The sequence below is a fragment of the Fringilla coelebs genome (genome assembly GCF_963513975.1).
Source record: "Fringilla coelebs genome assembly, chromosome: 7".
In the NCBI taxonomy this organism is placed as follows: domain Eukaryota; kingdom Metazoa; phylum Chordata; class Aves; order Passeriformes; family Fringillidae; genus Fringilla; species Fringilla coelebs.
Window position 1 is genome coordinate 28,564,665 of NC_140035.1, and position 26,033 is coordinate 28,590,697.

The window sequence follows — 26,033 nt, forward strand, 5'->3', positions numbered from 1 at the left end:
ACAAATGAATAAAGAACATGGAAAAAGCCAATAGTTTGCATATAATCAAACTCGGAGACCCTCAGTTTATTACAACACTGGAAAAGTGCATTCAGTTTGGCAGTGCTGGAAGGTTGATGACTAATGAAAGTGTAAATTACAGGAGGACCTGGAGGGGGCACAATTAGCTAAAAAATGAAAGTAGTGAATATCCAATGTTCTCATAGTTAAGAGAAATAGATATGTTTTTTCTCCCCTTGTTTTGAATCAAGTGAGTATTATTGAAGCCTTCACTCTGGTGCTTAAGCAATTGTTGCAGACACACAGATCTGTTTAGTTCCCTGGAAAGTGTTTTGAAGCAGAACTGTTGCAATTTGGATCTAGGTATAAGGTTTTAACACAGATCACAGAAAGTACTCTAGTTGTGAATCTTTATTGAAAAAAAAAAAGTCAGATTACTAAAAACCAGAATTGAAGTATTTGCTTAGACATTTTTCATCCACTGGCAGGATAGTGGAAGTACTCTTAGCTCCCCAGCCAGCCTTACCAAGAAAGCACACTGTGAGAGACAGGCTATCCCTGTCTGTACTCACTCCTGATCCAGGAGCAGTTCTCTACATACACTTCCTCACACACCTGCTCAGCTTTGGATTCACACTCAGACAAAGACAGGAATGTTTGCACCAAAGTAAGAGACACTTGTAGAGCCGCACGTCACAGCTCACTTGTCCTGGGCTCCTTTTGGCCGGCAGCTGAGCCTCCAGGCTGCTGGGCCGAAGGCTCATCCTCCAGAGGTGGCGGTGCCGGGAGCGAGGGTCTGGAGCCAAAGTAATTCACCAGCCTCTGCCTCGTCGCCGCGACTTCTTCTTGAAAAGAGTTTATTGTGCGGCTGCCAACTTTGCACTTGAATCAAAGCAAGAGATTGAACCTTTCAGCTGAGCGGTTTAACTGTGCAGTTCAGCCACATTCCAACCCCCTCTCTCCTCAGGCTGCATTCGGGTATCGCTGACGATAGCAATCGTGCCCTGGTCAGCCTAGTGCACAGCCCTCCCAGCTATCGGTGACAGTGTCCTTGGGGCTGAGTGTCCCCACCTGAAGCTGCTGCTTCAAATGTTTTATATACTTTACTTAGAAATACTGCCATTTTATGGCCAAGACCCCTTTTGTATCTTGAAACTTTGCTCTAAATCGTCACAGTTCAAGTTAGGTAACACCACTTTCTCACTCTTAGTCCATCTTCTAAGATATCACTGTGCCACATGATCCTATTTTTTTGTACTTTAATCTGTTGCACAGTGACCTTAAATGCTTAACCTTGACAGTCACCAGGTGTATATTTAATACAGAACATTATTAGCAAGGCAGAGATCTTATTTGTGCAAAGCTACCAACAACTAATATGCAGAACCTTTTACTGTTCCTCATCAGGGAACTTGGTTAACTTGATTCTTACTAGCCATAGGATTAGGGCTAATAGATCAGCTGATCTTGATCAACTGAGCCGCTCAGTTGTGGGCTTTTTTACATGTCAACACTATGGCATGAAACACCAGAAGCAGGGAGGAGTAAAATATTAGAAATGAGCTTTAATTAGGCAGATTTATATGTTAAACTGGACATGTGAAGCAATAATCTGGTTAAATTTTGTCTTTTCATGTATGTTGTTCATCCCTCCTGAGAATGATAGAGCTACTCATTGTTTTGTGCTTTGATTATTGCACCCTATATATTTTTTTCTCTGCTGTAATGAGTTGTTGGAAAAATGCTTCTAAATGAAACAGGTTTGTATTCAAAAGCCAGACAATAAATTACCCTGAGAATTGCTTAGGTGCAGATTTCTTAGCCACTAATGCACATAAATTGTTACTTCAGAATAAGTCATGTTCTAGCCTTAGACAATCATTCCTGGCTGATGCTTGGAAATCTTAGTGAGAGAAGTTGTTTATATTCTAGCTTTAAATTTCAGATGAGGGTGGCTAACACTTACAATGAAGGTCCTCAGCCGTGTCATCTCCAGCGTGTAGTACTCCTCCATTGTCAGCTCATCAAAGTGCTTGGGAAGGGATAAAAAGTCACAGGTGTGACGTTTGGTGTGTTCCTCCCTGCAGTATAAACCCAGAATAAGAACAGATATTAAACCCATAGAAGTTTCATTCAGGAGAGGAAGAGATCTGTACAGGCAAGTCTCTTCAGTACTTGTGCTGTCTATCAGCAGAAATAATATCATACAGAAAAGATGCAATAGATTTTAGTGGATCTCAGATAAACCTGAACAATTTCACAGTTACTGGGCAAGATAAGCTCCCAGTTTTGTGCACTGTCATAGTGGAAATCAACAGGGACATTAACTAGTTGTAAAATTACTAAAGAAATTTGGAGAGATACTTCTCAACAGCCTTGTTACATCTGTGCTTACCAAGGGTCATCATTTGGTTCCCAGCCCACCAGTTCTAACAAGCAGAAGAAACATTTTGCCACATCTAGTTCGCTTGCACTTGGACAGTGGATGAAGCCAGCCTTTGCCATCTGCAGGGGACAGTTCAGAAGTTTAGAGCCTTATCCCACACATACTGCTCATATTTACTCATATTTCCTGACACTTTGGAGTCATATCTAGTCAAGACACCAAAAATAAAGTTTGTTTCAGTAATCAAACACTTTCTCAGGTAACTCTAGCAGTATGACTTACCTGAGATTCAGGCTGGCAGTGTCATGAATGTGCCAGTAGAAGTGAGGTGGATTTTTTATTTAAATAATTTCTACTTCTGAATTTGAAGTAGTGATTATTCCACTATATCCTTCCTGCTGGATCTGTACTTGTTTAATGTAGGCTGCTTTCTCATGAATAGAAGTTTGCAATTAGAAAGACTATGTAATACAAGAAATTAATTTTTAAATGACAGAGGAGAAAAAAAGTGAACACTGTGGACTAAACACAGAAAAACCAGTCAATCCCAACTTCAGTATTCCTGGGCAGGGAACAGAGGAAAGCTAGTATTTAACTTTTCATCTTCAGGCTTAGTGGATTCCTCTTGAACCAGAATATACTTAACAATAGCTTCACATTCAGGCATTGCATATATAAATTAAGGCAGAAGCAAAACAACCATTTTCAGACTTACATTCTCTGGAGTGCACTTGCAGTTTTCCTGGAAGGGCCACTTGGTGAAGGTTTTTAAACGGTTCTCATACTCATACATCTCCTTATAGTCTGTTAAGAGCTTGGAAGCTGAGCTGAGCTCTTGCAGCAGTGTCTCCATCTATGAAGCCTACAGTCAGTGTAAGGCTGAGCTTCCCTCCTGCTCTCACATTTAAGGCTTTGCTAATTGGTGACACATTGCATCTGGAGAGCAGGGGAAGGCTTAACACAGCCTTAGTCCCTTCCTAACACAGGTAAGTTTATGGGCAGGACAGTCAAGGGAAATGAAGCTGCTGGAATTTCTTCCCCTTGTGTGTGCCCTTGTTACACAGGACACAGAAATTTTTAACTGAAAACTTCTTAACTTTGCCTTTTTGACTGAAAGCATCTATGGTAATTGCAGATATTACAGTTGAAATGTCAAAAACTGCAAGTTAAAAACTCTAGTTACAAATACAGAAACTTTGCTTATAAAGTTTAAAAAAATACTATCCTGATTGCAAGCAAAGATGTTGAATTGACATTGCTATTTGAATCCTTCAGTGTTTCTTGAATTTCATATTCACAGATTAATTCTTAGGATTGTCTTTGCAAATAGTGTTGCATTTCTTTAAAGAGAAGGTTGTTATTTTATAATAGTATAATTATTCTGTTTTCTTTTAAAATATTATAGAGCATAGCCAGATGCTGGATGATAATATTTTAGAGGTATATCTGTAGGGGTTTACAGTACTGAAGCATTAAGCTGTCATTTTATAAACTGTCTCCTATTTTGGTACAGAGTCCAGTTAAATTCAGTAAAAGTTTAAACACCAGTGTCTTCAAGACTGCTGCATGCAGCAGCTTTCTAAGCCAAGATCTTAACACCTCTGAAAGATGTTGCATTGAGACTTGAAAATTTAAATATTCTCTGAAATACAGATAGAGTTAGTGCAGAAAATAATCTAGCCCACTATTCTGTCCAGATGTGGTGACAGAAATGAGACTGAAGAACATTTGTATAGGACTTCCAATGTCAGCTCTTAGGGTGTTGGTTTTGCCTAGATTTACAAATCTACATAATTGATTCCTCTGGGACTGTACTGATGTCTGTTGTATATGCAGGAATACTGTCCTTAAAATTTATATTTAGATACTTAGAGTATCTGAGTATAGGATACTTTAAAAATGAAAATAGGATACTTTAATTCATTTTTTTTTCTTTTTCCTGATAGTACCACTGGTGCAGGAATTTATCATTCATAACCTGGGCCCTCCAAGCACTGATATTAATAGTTTCTCCTGGTGATGACTCCAAGGCAGCCTTTCTTAAGTTTGCTGATGATCAGGTATTTTAATATCTTTTTTTAGAGTAGTTGATGTTTGTGTGTGCATGTGTGTGCAGGTGTGAGTGTATTTGTATGAAGCAAGGAACTTCTTTTAACTAAAAGTTGAAATGCCAAACCAAACCCAAAACCTCTTTTTAACTGGCCAAAAACTTGGTAAAATTTTTAGATCTTATGCTTCTCTTTAACATAAGGCACTAATTCATGCATATGGATTGTATTGAGGAATGAATAATTTGTCTGTTGTTTAAAAGAAACTGTTAAATATTTTAGCATATTTTATCATCTTGTGATGTCATGATCTATTTAACTAATTAGTTTGTGTCATTTCACATGGAAAATGCAAAAATGGAACAAAAACATAGTATTTTAAATGTTTCTTTAAGACTGTAAGCAGTCTTATCTGAAAATTCTATTTTTTTCAAAAATGCATTATGTGTAATGTACTATTTAATCAAAAACACCACAGTAATATGGAACCTTGGGGTCCTGGGTGTTATTTATGCATCAGAATTGAAATAGGGATTTTTTTTTTTGCTTTTTTTTATGGCATTTAAAACAAAAAATTTCCAACAGCTCAAATCAGTTCTTATGTAGAAAAGTACTGCTAGAATACTAGAAAGTAAGATTATGCATGTACTAACACATCCTAAGATGTATTTCTTGCATTTCCTGCCTATAATTCTGTCAGAATTCCATGCTTTTGAGAATGACAGGTACATTTCAAGTCTAACTGTAAAGGTGTCCTGTCCTGCATCTTATAGTAGGTTGTCTACATCCTTCAAGAGAATACTGTTTGCAGAAGTGTTCTGAAACTGTCAGAATTTCATAGGTCCAGATTAAATGGATGGGTAGTTGGAGCTTTTCATTGGAAGATACATAAGAGGTGGCATGACATGAAAGAAAATTTTTAAATTGTATTTTAAACTATACAGTACATTAATGTCCACTATCTGATCCTTTTACAATAAGTGCAGAAAACCTGTGAGTAATGTTGCAACTTTGTAAAGTGTGTCTATGATCTGGGAGAAGAGAGGCTCAGAAATGAAATAATTGTCTTCCACTGCAAGGAAAGTAGTTTCAATTATTGCCAATAGTGGAGCGCATTTATTTTTTATTTTCTTGCTTGTCTCATACTTCCTCAATTGAAACTTGTTGCTGTGGCATTAATACAGCTCTCTAGGTGGTTTTTTTTAAAGGTAAGACTGGGAACATATCCACTTTTAATAATTGGATGTGTGTTTGCAATCACATTTTACATTATTTTGCATTATTTTTCCATAATTAATGTGGACTATCTAAATGAGATTGTGTATTTAACTAGATGGTCTCAAATGAAAACCAAATCAAACATTTCTACCTGATCTCTCTGTGTAAAGGCCAGAAAGCAAACTTGGTAAGGATTAAAAAAAAGCTAAAATATTGTATGAACAATATTTTATAACACAGTGGTGTTAAAAAATATATAGGTGCATGGTGTCATCCATACAGTTGTACCTAATGTATGTTAATTAATTCTACATGAATAAGTAGCCATAAAAAATTGCTTTGAGGTTTTAAGAAACTCTGGAAATGATGCTCATGACCATTTAAAGACCTCCTGCTGAAGGCCTTTGGTTGCCAAGAAAGTTTCCCCGACTCACAAAGTGTGTGAGCAAGAAGAAGCTGGGCTCTGAGTGGCTCAGCTCTGCTGTGCAGGGTAGGAGAAAAGAAACAAACTGTTCCTGAAGGGTGTAAAATATCCTACTGCCATCCCTGATGGCTGGCTGTGATTTATTCAGTGCCAGGGACAAGAGCAGCCCCTGGCAGAGTGAAACCAGCCGGGATGCAGCAGAGGAACTCTGGCAGAGGGCGTTTCCTTCCCTGTCTGCAGAGGTGGGTGTTGGCCATAGCAGCCTCGGGAATTTGTCAGCAATGCATGGCACTTCTTCATGTTTCAGCTTCCTAAGCAGCCCAGCATGGCCAAAGTCTGTTCAAGTTATGGATGGGCAGGAACGGGGGTGTTCCTGTCACTGTCAGCCTGCAGCGATTTTGGTTATTAATGTGGTTAAACAGGCAAATTCAAGCAATAATGTGATTAACAGGCAAGCAGCTTAAGCAACTTCACAGAGGTGTTTCTTTCCTGAAAGAGAGTGGGGGGTAGGGGGTTGTGAGGGCGATGTCCTCCTATTACATGACCAGAGGTTCTGAACAAATTACAGATAGAGTTCCTAGCAGGGAGGGAACCTTTTTTTGCCCTGAAAGATAATGATTTGTATGTTGTAAACATTTATTTATACTTTTTTTGACTGGTTTGCTTTATCCCAGTTCTCAGTGCATCACCCACTCTTCCCTTCCTGTAAGTAATTTTCTTTTATCACTCATATTTTTTTCTTTTTATGCACGTAAGAGGAGTCCAGCTTCTCCCAACCTCAAGAATTTAGGCATGTTTGATTTTCTAAAAAAATAAATAAAATTATGAACACAGCTATGGCCTTGTGATAGCATACATTTACTTTAGAAAGATGTTGAACAAGTAGAGATATTTTTAGAAAAGTTTTCCATAAACTTGTATCCAGGGAGTTTCTGCTGCATTACTATGGAAATTTTTGGTGCTATTACTCTTCAAAAGCAGCAATGGCTGGGTGACTTGAGGGACGATTATTAACAAGTATTTGAAGGGCTGGAGATGAAATGGTTCAAGCATGAACTAGCTGAAGTAATTAACAGCTTTTAAACTTTCCAGTGAGAATTCTGGCTGCCTTCCAAGTGAATTACAGTGATGCTGATAGGGCTGCCCAGGGAAATGCTGGGCTGCTGCTCAGATCACTGTCCTGTTCTCCTGCAGGAGCTGCCAGCTGGTGCTCCTCACTGTGACTGGGGAATGCAATTACCAGAGGCACTGACACTGGGATTGGCTCTGTGAGTGTTCTGAAGATGTTATTTTCCTTGGAAATCATTACTAATGTCAATTATGTACTTTATCCAAGGGGTGTTTATTTTGCTTCTCCTGAAGGAGATGTGTGTCAGAACAACAGAATTACTAGCAGCTTTTTTTTAATAGATGTATCTTTACTGAAACTGATGTGTCTGTTTACTCAGTCACTGTTTGCTTGGTGGCTTAATCTCATCTTCTCTCAGGCCTTGTTTCAGTGACTTCTAAGAAAGGGACATTATGTAAACACCACCCAATTACTGCCATCTAAATTGACTCTGTGTGAGTCAGCACTCAGGGGACAGTAAGTGAGAAACACAGCCCAGTGAAGTTAAAAGCATTTTAAAATAGGCATAGGAGAAATAGTTCATTGTATTTACTGGAGGCAGAAAGGCCACAATAATCAGCTTAATTCATCAGACAGGAGTTGTGTCAGTCATCAGCATAACACCTTGGTGAGGAGCTGCAGCCCCTTGCACTTGGTATCTCATTTTAACAGAATTTTCATCAGCTCTCAGAATTTTTCAGGAATTGTATCTTTGTATCATTTATGTCTTAGTTAACACACTTTATTCATCACTCTAGGAAAGCCAGTAGTGGTATTGAAGTACAGCTTGTGGCCTCTGTGGGCTGGTTGGCAGCTTCTGCATCTTTTTTTTGCTCCAGAGGTATTTGTTCCCCACCTTCTCTCAGTACTGAAGCTGTACTGAATATACACCGACACTTGCACAGAATCCCTTCCCAGAGATCTTTGGAATGACCACAAATGCTGCTATTACCAAGGATCAGTCAGGAACACAGCTGCTATTTGATGACATTCTTACACAGGTATGATGCAAAGCCACACAGCACCTTACCCTAATTTTTTACTGTACATCGATGTTAGTGTGTTCACATTCCCTCCGGAGTTTTCACTGTACTTTACTGTGTTGTATCTCTATTCCAGTGAAACTACTTTTCCACTCAAGAATGTTTTAAGGCTTTTTTTGAGGCGGTTCTATCTTTTCTGTCTTCCCAAGGAAACATTTTGTGACTGTGTGGTCAGTTAATAGATCTCCTACTTCTTCCAGCTTTTAACAGTTTTCAACCCTTGGCCAGTTCTAGTCCAGTGTGTAAGCCAGGTACAGTAGTGCCACCACAGTTCAGGAGAAAAAAAAGACATATCTGTAGGCAACAGGATTTTGTTAGTTCTAAGTTAGTAACTTTTATGCAGTAATAGAGGGAATTCTGCTGCTATAGGAAGGCACTTGCAGCAATGCCACAGTGAGTGAAACAAGAATAGTGAGGGGGGTTTATAGGTCGTAAACTCATAGACATGCTCTGGGCAGACCATGTTTCTGAAGGATGGGAGTGAGAATTTGCCAGGATGGGCAGCTTTCTCCAGAAGAGGCTATGGACCTTTGCCCTGAGCAGTCCAATGACTACAGGATCAGCCAGACAATCACAGTAACTTTCCATGGAATCCCCCAATCCACTATTTTGTTTTCAGTATTGCTCCTATCTGACTGCCTTATACATAAATGTAGGACAGAGCATTTATGTTGGTTTTTAATTGTTTAAGCAATTGTTAAGCAAAGTGTTTTGACACCTTCCTCTTCAGAATTTCTTTTAGGGGCTTGTAGTGATGTCCGCTGAACTGAAAGGAATACTAAAACACAAAAGTAATCAAACCTTAAGAAACTCAACAAAAATATCTGCTCCTTGAATATTTTTTTTTATTTTCTGAAGGCTCCTTATGTATAAGGAACATACATAAAATGAACACAACACTGTTGACAATGAACAAAACAGCATTTGATAATTTCCAGCTTTATAAAATTTTTTAAAAATGATTTAGTTATAACAAAAAAAAACAATAGCTCAGCAAGTTATCTTATTGGACCATTATCACATTTTAAACCATAGACTCAGTTGTTAATGGGGAGAGGAAAGAAAAAAATAATAAAAAAAAAATCACACTGCATCTAGCAACTACAACATTTTCTAAGCATAATCACAGCGGATTGAGTGCAATGTGATTTACATCAGAATTCACATGGGATGTCACACAGTGACAGCATTGTAAAATATACAAGTAACATTTATGCCCTCCAACAAATACAAGTTAAATGAGACTCTGGATTCAAGCCAAATGGAATGTTGAAGCCAAGTAGAAATGTAGTGGAATTCAGATTGTCTGTAACATGACTCAAAAGTGTACATTAGAATCATCTGGAATTCAATACTGGTGGAAACATAGAGAAGTCACAGCTGTTACACTGCTCTGTTACACTTGCAATAAATACTAGAAAATAAAAGTAAACAATCTATATTCCATGAAAAATACAGTACCTACCTTCAATGACCATGTTTTTCCCTTGTCTGAAGATGGTCTTGGAAGGAAGTTAACTATTTTCCTACAGAGGCAGTGTATTGAGCTATAACCACATTCCAACTAATACAACAGCAAATATACTACTGGAAATACAGAAATCTTCATTTGAAAAGAACTAAGAGAAATAAATCTTTAAAAAAATCATTTGACAAAACATCAGCTGTATAATGACCCCCTTGTATTTCAGAATTAACAGGAGAGAAAAAACTTAAGTCAGTCAGTTTAATACAAAAGAAACAGAGATTGTTTAAACTCAGATCTTCAGAAGGTATCCAGGAAGTTTTGTCTCATTGACTTAACATGGGCACTATGCAAAAATGTCATCCAGGAGTTTTACACTGCAGAAATTCAGCATTCTGAAGCTAACAACAGTGTGTTTGCTAATTAGGGTTCTACACTAAATATGTTTAAAGAGGAAAAAAGAAAACCTGAGTTCAGAACATGGAATGGCCGCGTGCCTGAACTCTGGGCTTTTGGCTTCTTCACTGAAGAAACTGCACCCTTCTTTGAAATGGACCCTTAATACTGTTTCCTGATACTGCATTAGGAAGAAATACTGGCAACCAACTGATACCTTTAAAACACATGAGCTGCTCTCCGTAAAAGCTAAACTGACCAATGAAGCTTCCAAAGTAAAGGGCCACAGGAAACACGGGAACTTGAAATGGAATGCAGAGACCCACTGGCTCTCATTAAAGGCGTTAGGATGAAGTGTTTTTAGCAGCTACACTGGCACCAAGCAGACCGGAACTTTAAAACTTACGGCACACAGTCAAAGTACAGCTTTTACCTGGCATACACAGTAGAGAGACAAACTGGATGTTTGAAAAAAAGCTACCACCATGCTTAGGACTGATACTACAGAATCAACTTGCACTCCCCACAAACTCACAATTTATTTTTTTTTTTTAAGAAGATGGGTACAAGAAGAACTAACTCATGTCTGGCAATAAATGCCTGTCAGCACAATCTGATCTAGGACAGCTGGTCCCAGCAAGTTAAGGCCCAAATTTTCAGTCTATTCTTCTAAATGACATATACCATGGTTCTACGACATCTGCTTTTTAATAATCTAATTTAAATACCAAAATTGTAAAAAAATATCATAGAAATGAACTCCTTTATACTGGAAGTAGAAATCTTCTTACATATTCTTTACTGCCAGAAATGGCTGGTGTCACAATGTCTGATATCAAGGCATTGTAGGAACAGATTTGATGCGCTGTTACAGTATCGTAAATACCCTACCAGTACAACATACAGAGAGCATAATTTAACCCTTGTGTCCAGCTTCAGCAACTAGCATCTTGCACCTTGGTTTAACATGAAGAGGAGAAAACAGTCCAAAAGAATCATTTTTAAAAATGGAGAAATTCCCACATGGATTCTCTTGTTAAAAGAGTTTGCACAAATTCACAGCCACAATTCTTCAGTAGTTTATGCTGCAAGTGGCACACAATACATATTTAGCATCTGCTAGAAAGAACCAGAAACAGCTCAAGAACTCCAAGGTCAGGGATTTCCCCAAGCTAACACTAATTCTACTGCATTTTGCATTTTCCTACTAATATAAAGGAACAAACATCAAATAAATCTCAGCTGGGGAAAAACATCATCAGACTGACCCTTGACAGAAGTTACACTTTGCAGAGTACATGGCAACAGCCTGCCTTCTTACACAGGAGCTTTGCAATGATGGAGTGCAGCTTAACATAGCTTGTAAGATTTTAAACAGTGTATAGGCTTGGGGCTTCTTTTTAAAAATTTAAGCCAGCACAGTGGTTTCCAGCCATGTCCTGCTGTAAGACTGAATACTTGAAGTCACCACTATGGAGAAAAATCAGCACAGGATTAATACATATATATCCAGAGGTACACACACACAAGTATATGTGTGCACATCTGTCTATATCTATACAGATCTGTACATACATAGAGCTGTGAGCTACTCAAGACTCAATGTGGCACTAAAAGTTTCCTTGGGTTCCTTGCACAGGTGTGAGTTTCAGCTGCAACATCTGGGTTCTGTCCAAGTGCACTAATGGAATGGTATTTTCCCAAATGAGATCTTGTCCTGTACTTTTTATTTCTTAAGCAAGCAGTGCTCCCTATACAGCACCCTGACCTTGGCCCTTATTTCTCAGATTTAGGGTTTCCTAAACGTCGCTCACTCAAGTTTAGGAGTTGTGTTGGGTAAACTCATCTGATGGGATTAAAGAAAAGCAGAAGCTACTCTAGGCAGAAAGGAATCTCCCGTCCTTGTGTAAGCAGTGCAAGCACCACGTGTCCTCTGAGCAGTGTGCACACAGCCACACAGTGCAGACTCAAAGCCAGACAGCAACAGATTGGAACCACAGTGATTACCAGCATCAGGTCAAAACTGGATATCAAGCACTATTTTGTCTTCATAGAGGGCAATCACCAGCATGATGGCAAATCCAAGAAGCAGGCCTAGATTCTGAAGAATAAACTGCCCCACAGGACAGTAACCATGCTCTTCATTATCTCCATCTCCATGAAGCATTTCTGGAAGCTAAAAGACACAAAGCAATTTAGAAAGTTATTTCACCTTTATTCCATTTACACATGGACAAGTTTACAAGATGATATTGTCAAGGACAGACACTCCAGGGTTCAGATATAAAACCAATACACTAAGACACAGCTTAAACTCTACTGAACAACTACATCCAATAAAAACATGATCACGTAATGTATTTACAAAACAAACTAAAAATGCCTTTCCTTGAACTTTCACTGAAGTATCCATGTAATTCAACATTAAGTTACTCAAGATAGGGTGCAGCCCAATATTCTTCAAGTTCTGCTCTTTAAATTTTAAAAGAATTCAAGTCATGTTCAAATAAACATATGACTACGATTAACCTAGCCATTCATTTGTCATTTGAGACGCTTACACATACTCACATACACATCCCTTTTAAGTATGGGGTGGTAAAAGGAATGGATAGAAAACCAAACCTCTGTGAACCCCTGCTCACAGCCAGGGAGGAATCAAAATCTACTCTTATTGTCTGCCAGGTAAAGAGATCTTTGAGAAGGAGGCTGCAAACACCAAGACAAAACTGGTTCAGTTTCAAGTGTCTCTTGCAGAAGCTTTCCTGCTGTTGCTGAGTCAGGCCATGGGACTTTGACTATTTGGTTACTACTATGATGGATGGGGAAAGAAAAAGGGATGAAGGAATGAAAGTACTGCCTTCCTTTCCTTTATCCATGACATCTTCAGTCAAAGGATAGGAAATAAGTATCAGACACAGAGCTTACAAGGAAGTGCTATTTCAGGCATTATAGGCTACTAGAGAACACCTGAAGTTGCAAGAAGGATCACTCTACCCAGACATTCTATTTAACAATTTAGCAGGCCCTGAAAAGGACTTACCTATTTATAGATTAGAGTGACTTTATAACAACACAATAGTTACAAATTAAAGTCTCCATAATGAAGTGGAGAGCTTGACAAAGTACCCCAAAAGTGAAAAACGATCTCATCACCTTTGGGTTGGTAAAGACAAGAAGTGAGAAAATTGCCTTATTTAAATGAAGCTCTGAAGCAGCTTAGACGAGAGAAATCAGGACTGAATATGGGCTGGTAACATGTACACAGCAGCACTGCTGCCTGAAGGGTCTGATCTACGGTGCACACACACTTAGGATAATGCACCTGTGTGTTCTTGAAGCAGCAACATTTTTTCCACCAGGTAATTTTTTTCAAAGCTACTCACCACAACAGCTCTGGATTACCAGCCACTCACAGTAAAAGTTCAGACTCAACTTTCCAGAACCAAATATATGACGGTGAAGTCTCAGTGAAGGCTAAACCTGACCAGCAGACTGGAGTGCAGCCGCCAGAGAAGCCCCATGTTCCCGCCCAGCAGGCCCAAAGCCCAGCCCCCGCGCAGGCAGCCGTACCATGTCGACCAGGGCCACGTAGAGGAACATGCCGGCGGTGACGGCGAAGATCCAGAGGGTGATGTTGTTGGCGTACTGCCCCACGGCCGTGCCGATCAGCATGCCGATGTAGGCCATCATGGCCGACAGCAGGTTGTACACGATGGCCTGCTTCACCGTCATCCCTGCCTTCAGCAGCACCGCAAAGTCACCTGTGGGGACGGCACGGGCTGTGCGTCAGCGCGCTCCCAGCAAGCCAGAAACGCCCGCACCAGAGAGTGCTGCTGCTGCAGGGGCTCACGGGCAGCCTGAGCCACAGGAACTGACCACCTCGGAAGAACTTGGGCACTGCCATCCCTTGAGTAACATAGGATTGAAAGGTGCCTGTTCATCCTGCTGATTGTCACAAGGGTAGCAGTGATTAACTGTGAAGGGTGAATGGAGGAGTCTAGGTCTGCTCTTCCCACAGAGAACACACCCCTGTGCACACACTCATCTTTCTCAGAAGTTCTCCATGGCACATAAAACCAGTTAGGCTTAGTTAGGATCAGTACCTGTGAAAATTCCTCTTAGCTATTCTTTGTGAATGTAACTCTTCCTAGTTATGCAAATCCAAGAAGAGGATAATAAGGCATTTGTCCCCACAGAAGATGACAATGAATTTGAGCACTAGGAAGAATTACATTCACAAAGAATGACTTCACATCCACCCTGAATCAGTTTTCTGGGTAAAGGCATGCCAGGGTAATGTGTTTTATTCTGAATTCAGGACAGCTCTGCTAAATTAGGTGCTAAAAGTAGATATTCTATAAAAATCTAGACTTCAGTCTTGTAATCAGCTCTAATAGTTTTACTTCATTTAAAAAAAAAAAGTCAAAGAATAGGTATAAACTACTCACCCCTTATTACAAGGTTCATTTCATCATGCTATGCTGTCAACTTCTAAGCACTGTAATATACATTGCAATTCTTTATACACTGCAGCAGCTTCACTTAACTAATGATTGTGTAGCACAGGTCAAACCACAAACACCTGCTCTATTATTTCCCCCCTATACCCATGATTTACCTATAGCTCAGGAGCTGCATATATAAAATGCTTTCCCTCATCATCTCTAAGGTTTTAGAAGTGCTTGTTTTACCTCAGTTTTGATCATTCAGACCCAGCAGCTCTTCAAGTGAGCAAGCTGTGAGTACAGACATAGGTCAATCTAGCACAACTTCACATCAAAAAAACCCAGAAAATTCCTCCTTCTCTGGCTGCTCTTTTTAAACTCTCAGAGTGCAGTAAATTTTCATGCAAAAAACATGTAAAAACATGCATGTAAAACATGGAAAAACCTTTAAAAACAACATGCTTCATCATGGTTAGCTACCTCCAGAAGAAATGCTACAATTAGTGGGGGGAGAATCAATGGCACTGCCAACAGTGCCTGCAGGCTTTACCCTAAATGGCCACACCTGCTGAACTTGGCCACAACTGGAACAAAGCCTCTTCTGAAGATCCCCACATGGAATTTTACTGATGTAAACCTGTGTTTACTTACGTGACTTAACTTTGTGTAAGAAAATGCCACACAGAGTAGTGTGAAACTCTATAAAACGCAGAGCTATGTAAAATGTATGCTCCTAAGAATATTTTTAAAACATGCTCAAAAAGTTTTACAGAAGTGCTGTAACTAGACACTACCAACATAATCTTGTAGCAGTACCTACTCTGAAGCAATATTTCTCCCTCATCCTCTGAAGTTCTGGTCACCTCTGCAGCTTCTGCACTGCATTGAGCTTATCACAGTATTACAACAGTTTGTAGATAAGGATTTTGTACAGATGGAGCACAGTTTCTACACTTACTTACCTAATTCATGGGGAAGCTCGTGACAAAATACTGCTATAGATGTACTAATTCCCCCTGTCAGTCCAGCACTAAAAGCTGCTCCTAGGAAAAAAAAAAGAAAAAAAAAATTAAAATTATATTTCACTATTTCAGGTCAGAAAATCAGTAGACTTTGCAGAGCTGACACCCTTCTGTTAGAATGCACACTAATATTTTTCATTATGTCTGTGTCCTGTCTGTATACAAATGGGAAATACTGGAAGCACCCTGGATGTGTATTACCACTGCAGGCTTTATTACTCATTTATCTGAAAGACAAACCTGGAGAGGAGAACACAGCTGGCCAAAAATGAGACATAAAGGCAACAAGCTAATAAATAACACCACTTTTAGGAACTCTCCAGTACATGAAGGCAGTAGGGAATGTACATGAGCAAGAGTCTGGCTCTCTCCTTTCCAGCTTGGAAATCCAAACTAATATTTAACCCATAACCTCTCCAGCTCCTTTCTACTTATTTTCAGAGAACATATCAGCAATATTAGTAAGCCAGACCTGGAAAATAAAAAGGGTAAAAACACTGCCAGAAATATCCTTCAGTACTTTTGTATAAGCTAATTGAATTCAATCAACTTTAACGTCATACCTTAAATAATTCTGAGATGAGAAAAATGGTATTAAATTTCTGTACTGTAGCAGAGAAAAGCATAAAAATAGCCTGCAGTGAGCAGTCTAAACAGGCAGCATAAAGCAGAAAGAGAAGACACAATCTGAAGACAGAGGGGGAATTTAACTTTCCTCTGGATTCCTCATAGCTTGATACATTAAAAAAGATGAGCATGCTTTTCTAAAATCTACAGTTTACCACAAATTCAGCTGTTTGGGCTTGACCCAGAAATATTCAGAAATGGAGTTTCAATACTGTGAAGTTCTCAACAGAAGGCGTGACAAATGTTTTTGGCCTTAAAAGCCATTGACTAAATGTCATACCTGTTTTATGTGAAAATGAAGCAACAAGTTAATTTTTAAGGAGTTTAGTTTCTTTAGAAGTTGTCAGAAGGAAGTGGAGAAACTGTGGTAGATTCCACTGTTAACTAGAGACCCTGACAAATGCTTGTCCCCCATCCTTCAAAGTGGGTGTGTTCCTTCTGCCATTAGTTCAGAACCCTGGTACCCTTACTCTTAAGCAGCCACCTTAGTAAAGAACTCAAAAGTGCACTTCAGTCTTCTCACCATCATCCTGACTTGTATATCCAAATTAATATACTTTACAATTCAAATCACATTTAGAGCATTGTGTGACTCCAAGTTGGTTTAATAAATCTAACAAAATCTGTTTGGTACTTCCATTTTTACTGCACTTGGCTAGAAGTAAATTTCTATCGACCGTGAGCTGAAATAATATTTTGCTTAAATTAAATTATCCTAAGTAATACTTTTAAAATATTATTTCTGTAACCTGACTCACAGTGCATTTTTATTTTCAAGTACTGTGTAATTCTATGTATTAACAATAATATAAACAGTATTACTATTATTGTTAGTAAATATTATTCTAAATAAGGCTGAAAAGCATTTATTTATAATTCTAAGGCAACTGAGATCTGAACAAGAAAGGTGGGTTACTGTGCTCCATAAATCCCAAGGTTTGTCTGCAGTCTCTCCTTGGCAGAGACTGTGATTGTCACTGCTACTGATACACTAATTCTAGTGCAAACAGCACAGAATATTAACAAAATGGAAACTATTACAATTGACAGTCTTTTTATTTCTGCTCTGCAGGAGACTGAACAATGGCAGTAACCACAGGTGCTAACTGAAAGCCTTACCTGTGATTACTGATAAGTCAAATATTAGCAGAGTTACTAAAGGTAAGGAGAAACTGTTGAGAAATACTCAGTGCTTTTGCTTACCGATTGCTAAGCCATCACTAAAGTTGTGAATGCCATCTCCCATAATTACCATCCAAGCAATATTAGCTATCCCAGTATCTTTCAGGTCTTTTCCAGAATGACAGTGGCCATGGGAATGATGGGAATGTTTGTGATGCCAGTGGTGACTGTGTTTTCTAGCTATCATTTTATCTTCGCCATGGCTGTCATACTCGGAATCGTGCAGCTCGTGCTCTTGGGCGCCGTGGGAGACGTCGTTGTGAGAGTGGCGGAGGTTGTTGTCCTCTTCTACAGGCAGGTAGTTTTTGGCAGGGGGCTCCAGCTGCCCGTCCAAGTCAGTCAGTTCAGTTTCATTCAGTCGATCTTCAGACAAAACAGAGTCATCTGCTCCTGCATCCAATCAGTTGGGAGAGACACCGAGTTAATTCCTGTTTAACCAGCAACCACTGCACCCCTGACCTAAGGGTTAACTGCTCTGGGAAAGCAAAACATGCATTTGAACACATCCCAGTCTAGCAACTTTGTTGTCAGCATTCAATCCAATAACTTAGTCTGTAATTGAGACTTTTTTCCACAAATCTGCATGTACAACATAAAAAAGTCTCCACTGCAAGGCAGCAGCACTGCGTCCACAGCACTCAAAGCCAGTTTTAGCCCAGCCTATGCTCATTGCCTGTAATTTTGCTACTGACAGAGTTTATGGTTCAACACTGGCAATGGAGAGTTGCCAGAATGATGATAATGTCTTAGAGCTGTAGATGGGATCTGAATGGTTTAGGAAACCCTACCTGGCTCTGTCTGCACATGCCCATGAAGGTCACAGCTCAGCGTCCACTGTCATGCAGACATTTCAAATATATGTTCAAACCCCTGCACTGCTAGAAACTTTCCATGATCTGTGTCTGTGCCCAAAATCCCATCTGAGATTGTTTGCGTGGAGAAGGCTGCAGTCCTTACCCTCTCTTCTACAAACCAATCAAATGAAATAAACCTAACTTATGCAAATACAAATTTGCATAGGTTTTTCATCAACAAATTAATTCTGCAGCCATGCAGGCAACAGAATCAGGCCTTTGCCCTTCTCTCCCCCTGTGAGACAGGGGATAGAGCATTTATTCTGGGTACACACAGAATGAGCATCCACAGGCTGTCATGAAGGAGCAGTGTGCAAAAGTTGTTTTTGATACTTGAGGAGTATTCAGGATACTTGGTTGCATTTATGGAAAGAAACAGATTTTGTTTATCTGTAACTGGTCAGATGCTGGGATCTTCAAAGCGAAAGATATCCCCATTCATTGTGTGGGTGTTCCTTTTTGATCTAATTTTTGCTAGGGCTGAGCTAGTCAGTAACAGCTTAACCGAAACACCCTGAAAACAAACAAACAAGCAAGCAAACAAACAAACAAACTCCCAAAGACCCACAGCCACCCAAAACATGACTGCTTCAGAAGTCTGAGAATCATCTCTATGGCATATTAGGAAATGTTCAGAGTGCTCTCAGATCTAAAGAAAACAAAATAAAAAAGATTTAATAGGGAAAAGCCTGTTAAGTCTTATTAAAATGATTTGCATAATAGGAGCAAAACTGTACAAGAGGTTACATGCTACACACACCATGCCCCAGTAACCTGCTCCTACTCTGAATCTCCCGCTCAGAGAGTTCTGACAGTAACTGCCTACCTGCAAGGGGTTTCAGCTGAAGCCAGTCAGCATCTGGTCTGTTATTTAATTTGTGATCAGAAAGTTTCCTTCCAATTGGTGATTCTTCAGTCTGGGGTTTTTTGCACCATTTCTGCTTACTCTGCAACAGGAAACAGGTAACATCTGGTTTGTGACAGGACATTGATGGAAATAACAGGAACCAAAACGCTGCCCAAAAATCTCTTCTAAATAGACCAAGTTACTCTCTCCTACCATGTATGACAGAAATATGTTACTTCAGAACATTGATCTTTATAAGGCTCAGCAACAATCCCAATTCAAGTGGGAGGTAGCTACTTACCGTGAAATCTCACTCCCCAACACTTACACAGAGATATATTTCACTTCAGTAAGAGGGGATATTCTGACAAAGATTGCTCTTATAGCTCAGCAATGCAGCTATTAGATTTGTTCAAGAAAGCAAACTTGCAGCAAGAATAGCTCCTCTAATTTGTTCAACTTAATTTTTTTGTTTTATATTCCTGTAACTTCCTTGTACTTCCCTTTAAGAAAGCAGCAAGCTTTTCTCTATCTGCAGCCCAAAGAGCAGATCCCAAGGACTTGTCAAAGCAGCCTAGGTGTTTTAATTATTTAATTAATCACAAAGAAGATGTGCACAATGTAACAGTTTTCATCCTTTTATCAGAAGATCTAAGAAATGCCTCCTCCAACACAGAAAATCTTTTTGCTGCCTGTCCAGCTCAGACAGCAAGTCTGACATGAAAACAGAGAAGCTGAAAAGTTTTCGCTGTCATTTTGGGAGAAGCAAGTTGGAATTTCACCAAAATAATTTTCTCCTCAAAGCTGAATAACAAAGGCAAAGGCTAAAACTGAATTTCCATCCACACTCAACACTCCCCAGGGTACTTGCTCTCCTTTTATACCCCTACCATAAATACAGAGTGCTCCCAGCACTAAAAATCCAATCTTTTTTTAAGAAACAAGTTAAAATTTTACTGGCAATTTACAGAAAGCAGGTCTGAAAATTTAAGCAGTTTTCTGAAGTGGAAAACCTGGATACCTCTGTTTCGCTGGCATTGTTAGGCAAGAGCATACTGCTAAATGTCTTGTCAATTATCTGACAATTGCTGGCTCTATAACCAGATCTTTCTTACATGATGTTTTCTCCTGTTTTTGCAAAAAAGCCCAGGAAGCTTTAGATGCAGCTTCCTCCATCAGATTTCTACACTGTTTTCCCAAGTTCTCTGGTTGAGAAAAGCAACTTCTTTAGGAAAGGGACCCCTCACATAACCAGACAGAATACAGAGCAGCAGCACTTGTTCACAGAGCAAACACAATTCCTCAGCACTCACAAGGTAGCTTCAGGGAACACATTTTTAAACAGCAAACAATTTCAGCACCTACCTTTTGTTTATTGTAATGTTTGTACATTCTTATACAATGCTCAATGATGAAGAGAACATAAATGCCTCCAAGAGCCAAGAGCCCTTTGAGCACGGGGTCATTTTCCTCCAGGAAGCCCTCGGAGTGCACTGCGTGCGCGTGGCCGTGCCGGTGCGAGTGCCTGTGCTCGTGCACGTGGCCTTGGCCATGGTGGTGGCTGTGGTTGTGGCCTCCATGGGACTGGTGGGAGAGACAACAGTGACACCACTGGGGCAACCACGACACTGAAGTGGCACTGGGCCAGAAGAAACAACAGAAACCCACACCTTTTTTTGGTTTTTCTTCACACTAACACATTTTGCCACCTAAGTTTTTCAATAGATTATTCATTACCCTAATCAGTAAAAAAATTCCTCTGAGAAATTTTTTTTTGAGGGGGTAGAGAATGTAGCTTCAGCTTTTCTCTCACGATGCTGAAAATGAGACTAACACTCAGAAATATCACAAGGAATTGCCACCATTCTTACACTCCCATCAGCAACCAAGCCTTATGACTTTTTTAACTGTTACAGTCAATTACAGCCTAAATTCTGATCTGAAATATGAACTTTAAAAACCCCTAAAACCACAACCAAAAATGTGTATTTGAATTATACAAAGAAAACATGTAAATAATATTAGTCTTTGTGCTAAACAACTGAGGTAACAGAATTTTAGAAAACACTTCCCCTTTTAAGAATTACAGTACACCATCACGAATTAAAAGCTGCTCACCTTCTTTGGGCAATTGCTTGATTCAGTGCATGAGAGGTTACTTTCTTCCTCAAATATAGCAACCAGGCAGGTTAATCCCCAGGAAATACTTTTAAGTACTGATACCCAGCTACCAGTAAACAAGAGACAGCAATATTGCTAATTTTAAAATACTCTTGTTGGGCTCCCAAGTGTTTTACAATAGTGTGACATCAGTTCAACAATGAACATGCAATTACTTTCCCCCACCTTTGTTTAGAGAAACACATTTCCTTCCTTTCTGTCAGCTGAAAGTCTCCGAAAGTGTTGGTGTCCCTCACAACCAAGTGAATCTACAGGTGCATCAGTGAACCTTTCTTTATTGACAGTAGCAAACAATTCCTCAAAAATTCTAGACTCATTTACAATTAAGAATAAAAGGTGAGGAGACCATACTTACATGTGGCAAGAGATGGAGCAGTGCATCTCCACTCATTGTTCCTACAGCCAGAGCTACCAAGAAAGTTAGAAGAAATTTGAAGCACCATTGGTTAATGATGGGAACCAAGATCACACCTAGCAAGGAAAGCAGGCTAATGACGGTGATAGAGATGATACCACAAAACCAGGCTGTGGGAAGAAATGAACACAGAGAGGTTATCAGAACAACACCTGGAAAACTTTTAAGCCTGATTAATGACTTTCAACTATCTCTTAAGAAGGTGACTTTCCTTTAACCTAAGATGTGTGATTGTTCATTGAAAAGGTGCTGAAAAATTTAAAGGCAGTACTGAAGTCCACAGCAAACCAGAACTACACAGGCTTATTCACAACACAGTATAATATAGTGAGACAATTAGCTAGAAAGAGCCCAGCAATTCTTCCTGATTGTTAGTTCCAGGCTTAGCTTTGCAGCCCTTCATGAAACTAAAACCAGAAGGTTTCATAGTGGGACAAAACCATCTCTGCTGCTTAACTTACAAGGGTTCTACAAGCACTAATGTGTATGTAACAGTTGTTTTTAATATGGTTCTGATGTAAAATTTTCCTGGATTCTGTATTTCTCCCCGTTTGGAGTCACATGTTTAGTTTGGCACTATTTATTTCACCTTTGCTTTGGAACATACACCTTTATTCATGAGAGGACTCAACCTTTGGCAGCAACTTGCTACCACCAAATAGCAGCATTTAGTTTTTCTGAGAATCTTTACTGTTGCCATTAGAAGAAGAAGTGATAATGGGATGTGGTACACCCCACATATTCCTGTTAATGAGTGAAGATGTGAAAATTTCTATATGACATTGAAAAGAAGGAATTGCAGAAGAAACAGATCCTATGAACAAGGAAACATGGCTCTTTCAGTCAGCATCTCACTCTAAGAAAGTATTTTCTTTAAGTTTTAGTACAAAGGCTTTGATTTTCTTCCACAGGGGTTTCCCTAGCTCCTATTTTAATCAAAAATGTATGTCTACCATATTTTGCCAACTTTAAGATAAGTTACAGCTCCTGACTCAGAATCCCTAATATTTCCACATTTCAGAGTACAATCTGACATTCCTTGCATCTCTGAGGGTCCACAAGTAGGGGAAAACATCCTGGAAAATGGGGCAGGGTATGTGTGAGAGGAAAAGAAAAGAGGAACAAGTATGTTGTAGCTGTTCAGTGTCAACATGAGGGTGAAACACCCCAAGAATTCTGTCTGTACCAAAGCCACTATGGAGCAGATTTATACGACTTTGCCAACACAAGTTGTGGCTGCTGCCGGCTCGGGTCTGGTTCAACACGAAAGCTCACAACATCTGCTGCTTTAAATTTTATTTTGGGATATTCATTCTTACTCAGTCTGTGGCTGCCATTCCACAACACTGTATAAAAGGAAGCAATCCAGCTGAAATGCAAGGGGTACAAGACCACGTCCACTAGGAGAAAATGACAGGAAAAAGCTTTAGCCGGTATGAGGTGTGCACTGACAGACAAGAGTACTGAGACCATAGGAAAAGTGAGTTGCTGGTAAGGCAAAGTCTGCTGTCAGATGAGGAACTGAAAAACTGAGGTTGGAAAACAGGAATACAAAAGTGGGTCTAAAGTTGAAGCAGGACCATGATGACCAAAATACTGCCACAGGTCCCCAGACTGACCCCCAGAGCACTTCAGCCACGTACCCTGGACCGAGAGGCTGTGCTGAAAACCCAGCATACATGGAGCCGTCGCTCAGTGCTCAATCAAGCACGCATGCACAAGCAGCCCAAATAAAAATGAGACACAGCCTTTGGGCAGGACACTGCTCCAAGGTGGGCACACAAGGTGGGTGTTCAGTGCCAGGGCAGATGATCAACAGCCTTACATGGAGAAAAATGGAAAGGCTCAAGTTTCATCTATCACAGCAGGTTTGGCAGATACAGCTCTGAGGGGCTGGAATACTCCTGTGGATGATACAGGACCTAAACACGGCATCATGATTAAGATAAGGCACATGGGATTAGACCACGGAATCTGTGCCCCTCTTGGAGCGAGCCCCAGGGAGCACTGGCATCTGCACAGGCAGAATTACAGCTTGTACTGATCTGAGACACTTCTCATCAACAGCTCTAAGCCATCTCCAGCTTCAAACTGAATGCTCCCTGTTTACTTGTGTGACTTCTACTGGCTCCATTCATTAGCAGGGTGTGCCTTTCCTTTTCAGTTGTTTAGGGGCCTGAGTGGTGACAATGCCCCCTCTTCCAGCAGGTACACTATGAAAGCTCAGTACTAAGGATAAGCCCTTGAAAATCCTCCATTAGCAGATGTCACAGAACTATCTGTAAGTTACAGGAAGAAAACCCAACAAGGCTTCATAAGTTTTTGGCAATCAGTTAATAAAATTATCTTGCTTTAGAAAACCACAGTTAGCAGAGGTAATGGAAACCTCACAGGCTGGTATCAATGAACAGAAGCAACACTGGCCTGTTAAGATTGATTGAAAGCTTTAACTAAAACTAAAGTAAACCACAGAAAGCTCATGTTTAAAAGTGACTGTATCCTCCTAATTTTGGTGAATACTTCTATGTAAAAATGTTTATATTAGCTTAGCTTTCTTTAAATTAGCTTAGCTTTCATTTCAGTACAGTCCTACAACCTATAGGGTGAGTTCCTCTGTGACTAACATTTGCCCTATACCTCCCACAATCCCCACATTCCAATAAGGACTTGTTATTTTTTGATTCACTTCCTTACATAAGAAGGAACAATTATTATTATAGCAACTGATATTTTGCTGTAATTAACACAAGAGAATACAGGAAATTGTTATGAAGAATGATTTATCATTATCTAATCAAGCTGACTTGTTCTGCAGGTTACTGTTTGAGAGCCAAATCAATAAGTTAGAACCCAAATTTCAACAGCTAACTGGCAAAGGTGCTATTTATACTCAAGGTATCAGATGCCATAAAACATGTTAAATGTTCACAATAAGCTTCACTAATTTTGCAGATTAAGTCTCTTGAAACGTTAAAGGTCTTCAAGCTGAGTTATTAATGAATTCCCTTTCTCATTACAGAAAAATAAAACGCAATATTTTAAAAAGAAGCACTCATCTGTAAAAGCTTCCTAATTAAAGTGGTCCAAAGCATGTGCAACATGACAGTTTTGTATAGGGTTTCAGCATTTTAATTGGCAGAAAATGCTTAGAGTTGCTCTAGCAATGCTCTTGGTAATCAGGCAGGGGTCAGCTCTTACTACACTGAGACCACAGCACAAAGTAATTTGCTGTTGTACAAAACACCCACTGTATCTGCTCTACAGCAATCTCTGAGCAGCTAACAAGACAGCAGATGTGTCACTAGAGGAGATTTATCTATAAGAAGTTAATTATTTTAATGACTCTGCAATTGTTAAGAAAGATCACCAGCAATGCATTCTTCCCATTAGTTATTAACATCTATAAGAATGCAGTTATTTCAAGCTTTATTTCCAATGATGCTAATATGCACCTATGTACTAATCAATCTTCACATTACCAATACTTTCATTTTTAAAATACAGACATTATATCTAAGATTTTTTAGATTTTAAATATTTTAATGCAACTAAACATCAACAATTCCATTACAATTTGTGAAAGATATCAGTGGCAAACATGTATTTGAAAAGTACATTCAGTTATGAACAGTGGATTCTACCCTTAAAGTAACTGCTTTAACAGTAGTAAAACTATTTTAACTTAAAATTATGGTGATGAGATAAGAAGTCTACTGGGTTTTACTCAAGGTACACACAAAAAAAATTAAAACTGGCAACAGAAGATTTTGATGGGACACTTCTCCTGTGCTTAGAGAGAAATAGGTAGGAAACGGAAGTATCAGAAATGACAATTTAAATGCTCTTCTACTTGCTTATGCCTGTTTTTTAAGCTCACCAGAAATTAATGCATGTCAATCCTAGAGACCTGTATCACTGCTAAAATATAAAAATAGTAAAACCTAAAATCTTATTTTCCAGTGAATGAACTATGATGATAGTGTTGTTCTCTATTCCTGAATTAACAGGTCCAGCTCAAATTTATTAAGAAGTGCCAAAGTAACCCTGCAACTTTCCAACTTTGAGATAAGCATATGGACCACCTCAGTCCCACTAAGAAAAAAAGACACCTACCTGATGCACCTGTTTTATCTTTATTCTCAGCTGATGCATTTTTATTTTTTGCCAGATCTTCCAACTCATCATAATGTACAATACAAAGCCTTCTCTCAATCTGGTAGAGCAAAGCAGGACAGATGTACACAAAGAGCTCAGGAGATATTAGGGAGCTGGCTTCCAGACCATAGTACCGTAGCAGCTGTGTAGCATTTAAGCACTGCAAGCAAATTGTACAAACAAATCAAATATAAAAGCATCTATTTTCATGTAT

At 39.4% G+C, this 26,033-nt stretch overlaps 2 protein-coding genes across 6 annotated transcripts in view; both read right to left on the reverse strand.

The window, feature by feature from the left end:
- Positions 1 to 693: 693 nt before the first annotated feature.
- Positions 694 to 3,317, reverse strand: LOC311155952 (baculoviral IAP repeat-containing protein 5.1-like; the record flags this gene model as incomplete). Its single annotated transcript, XM_084209474.1, is given in 6 exon segments — positions 694 to 882; positions 1,967 to 2,081; positions 2,396 to 2,505; positions 3,102 to 3,239; positions 3,241 to 3,302; positions 3,305 to 3,317. Coding segments are annotated over 6 exon segments (627 nt in total).
- Positions 3,318 to 9,080: 5,763 nt separating this feature from the next.
- The window catches only part of SLC39A10 (solute carrier family 39 member 10), a 50,853-nt gene continuing 33,900 nt past the window's right edge, over positions 9,081 to 26,033 (reverse strand). For 4 of the 5 annotated variants that reach the window (XM_084209470.1, XM_084209471.1, XM_084209469.1 and 1 more), the window contains 8 exons: positions 25,778 to 25,979; positions 21,605 to 21,774; positions 20,434 to 20,652; positions 19,048 to 19,168; positions 17,389 to 17,757; positions 15,499 to 15,579; positions 13,662 to 13,852; positions 9,081 to 12,264 (listed from right to left, as the gene is read on the reverse strand). In XM_084209470.1, coding sequence (XP_084065596.1) covers positions 12,106 to 12,264; positions 13,662 to 13,852; positions 15,499 to 15,579; positions 17,389 to 17,757; positions 19,048 to 19,168; positions 20,434 to 20,652; positions 21,605 to 21,774; positions 25,778 to 25,979 — 1,512 coding nt within the window. In that variant the 3' untranslated portion in view covers positions 9,081 to 12,105. The remainder of the gene's footprint in view (positions 12,265 to 13,661; positions 13,853 to 15,498; positions 15,580 to 17,388; positions 17,758 to 19,047; positions 19,169 to 20,433; positions 20,653 to 21,604; positions 21,775 to 25,777; positions 25,980 to 26,033) is intronic. The other variant, XM_084209473.1, reaches the window with a different exon arrangement.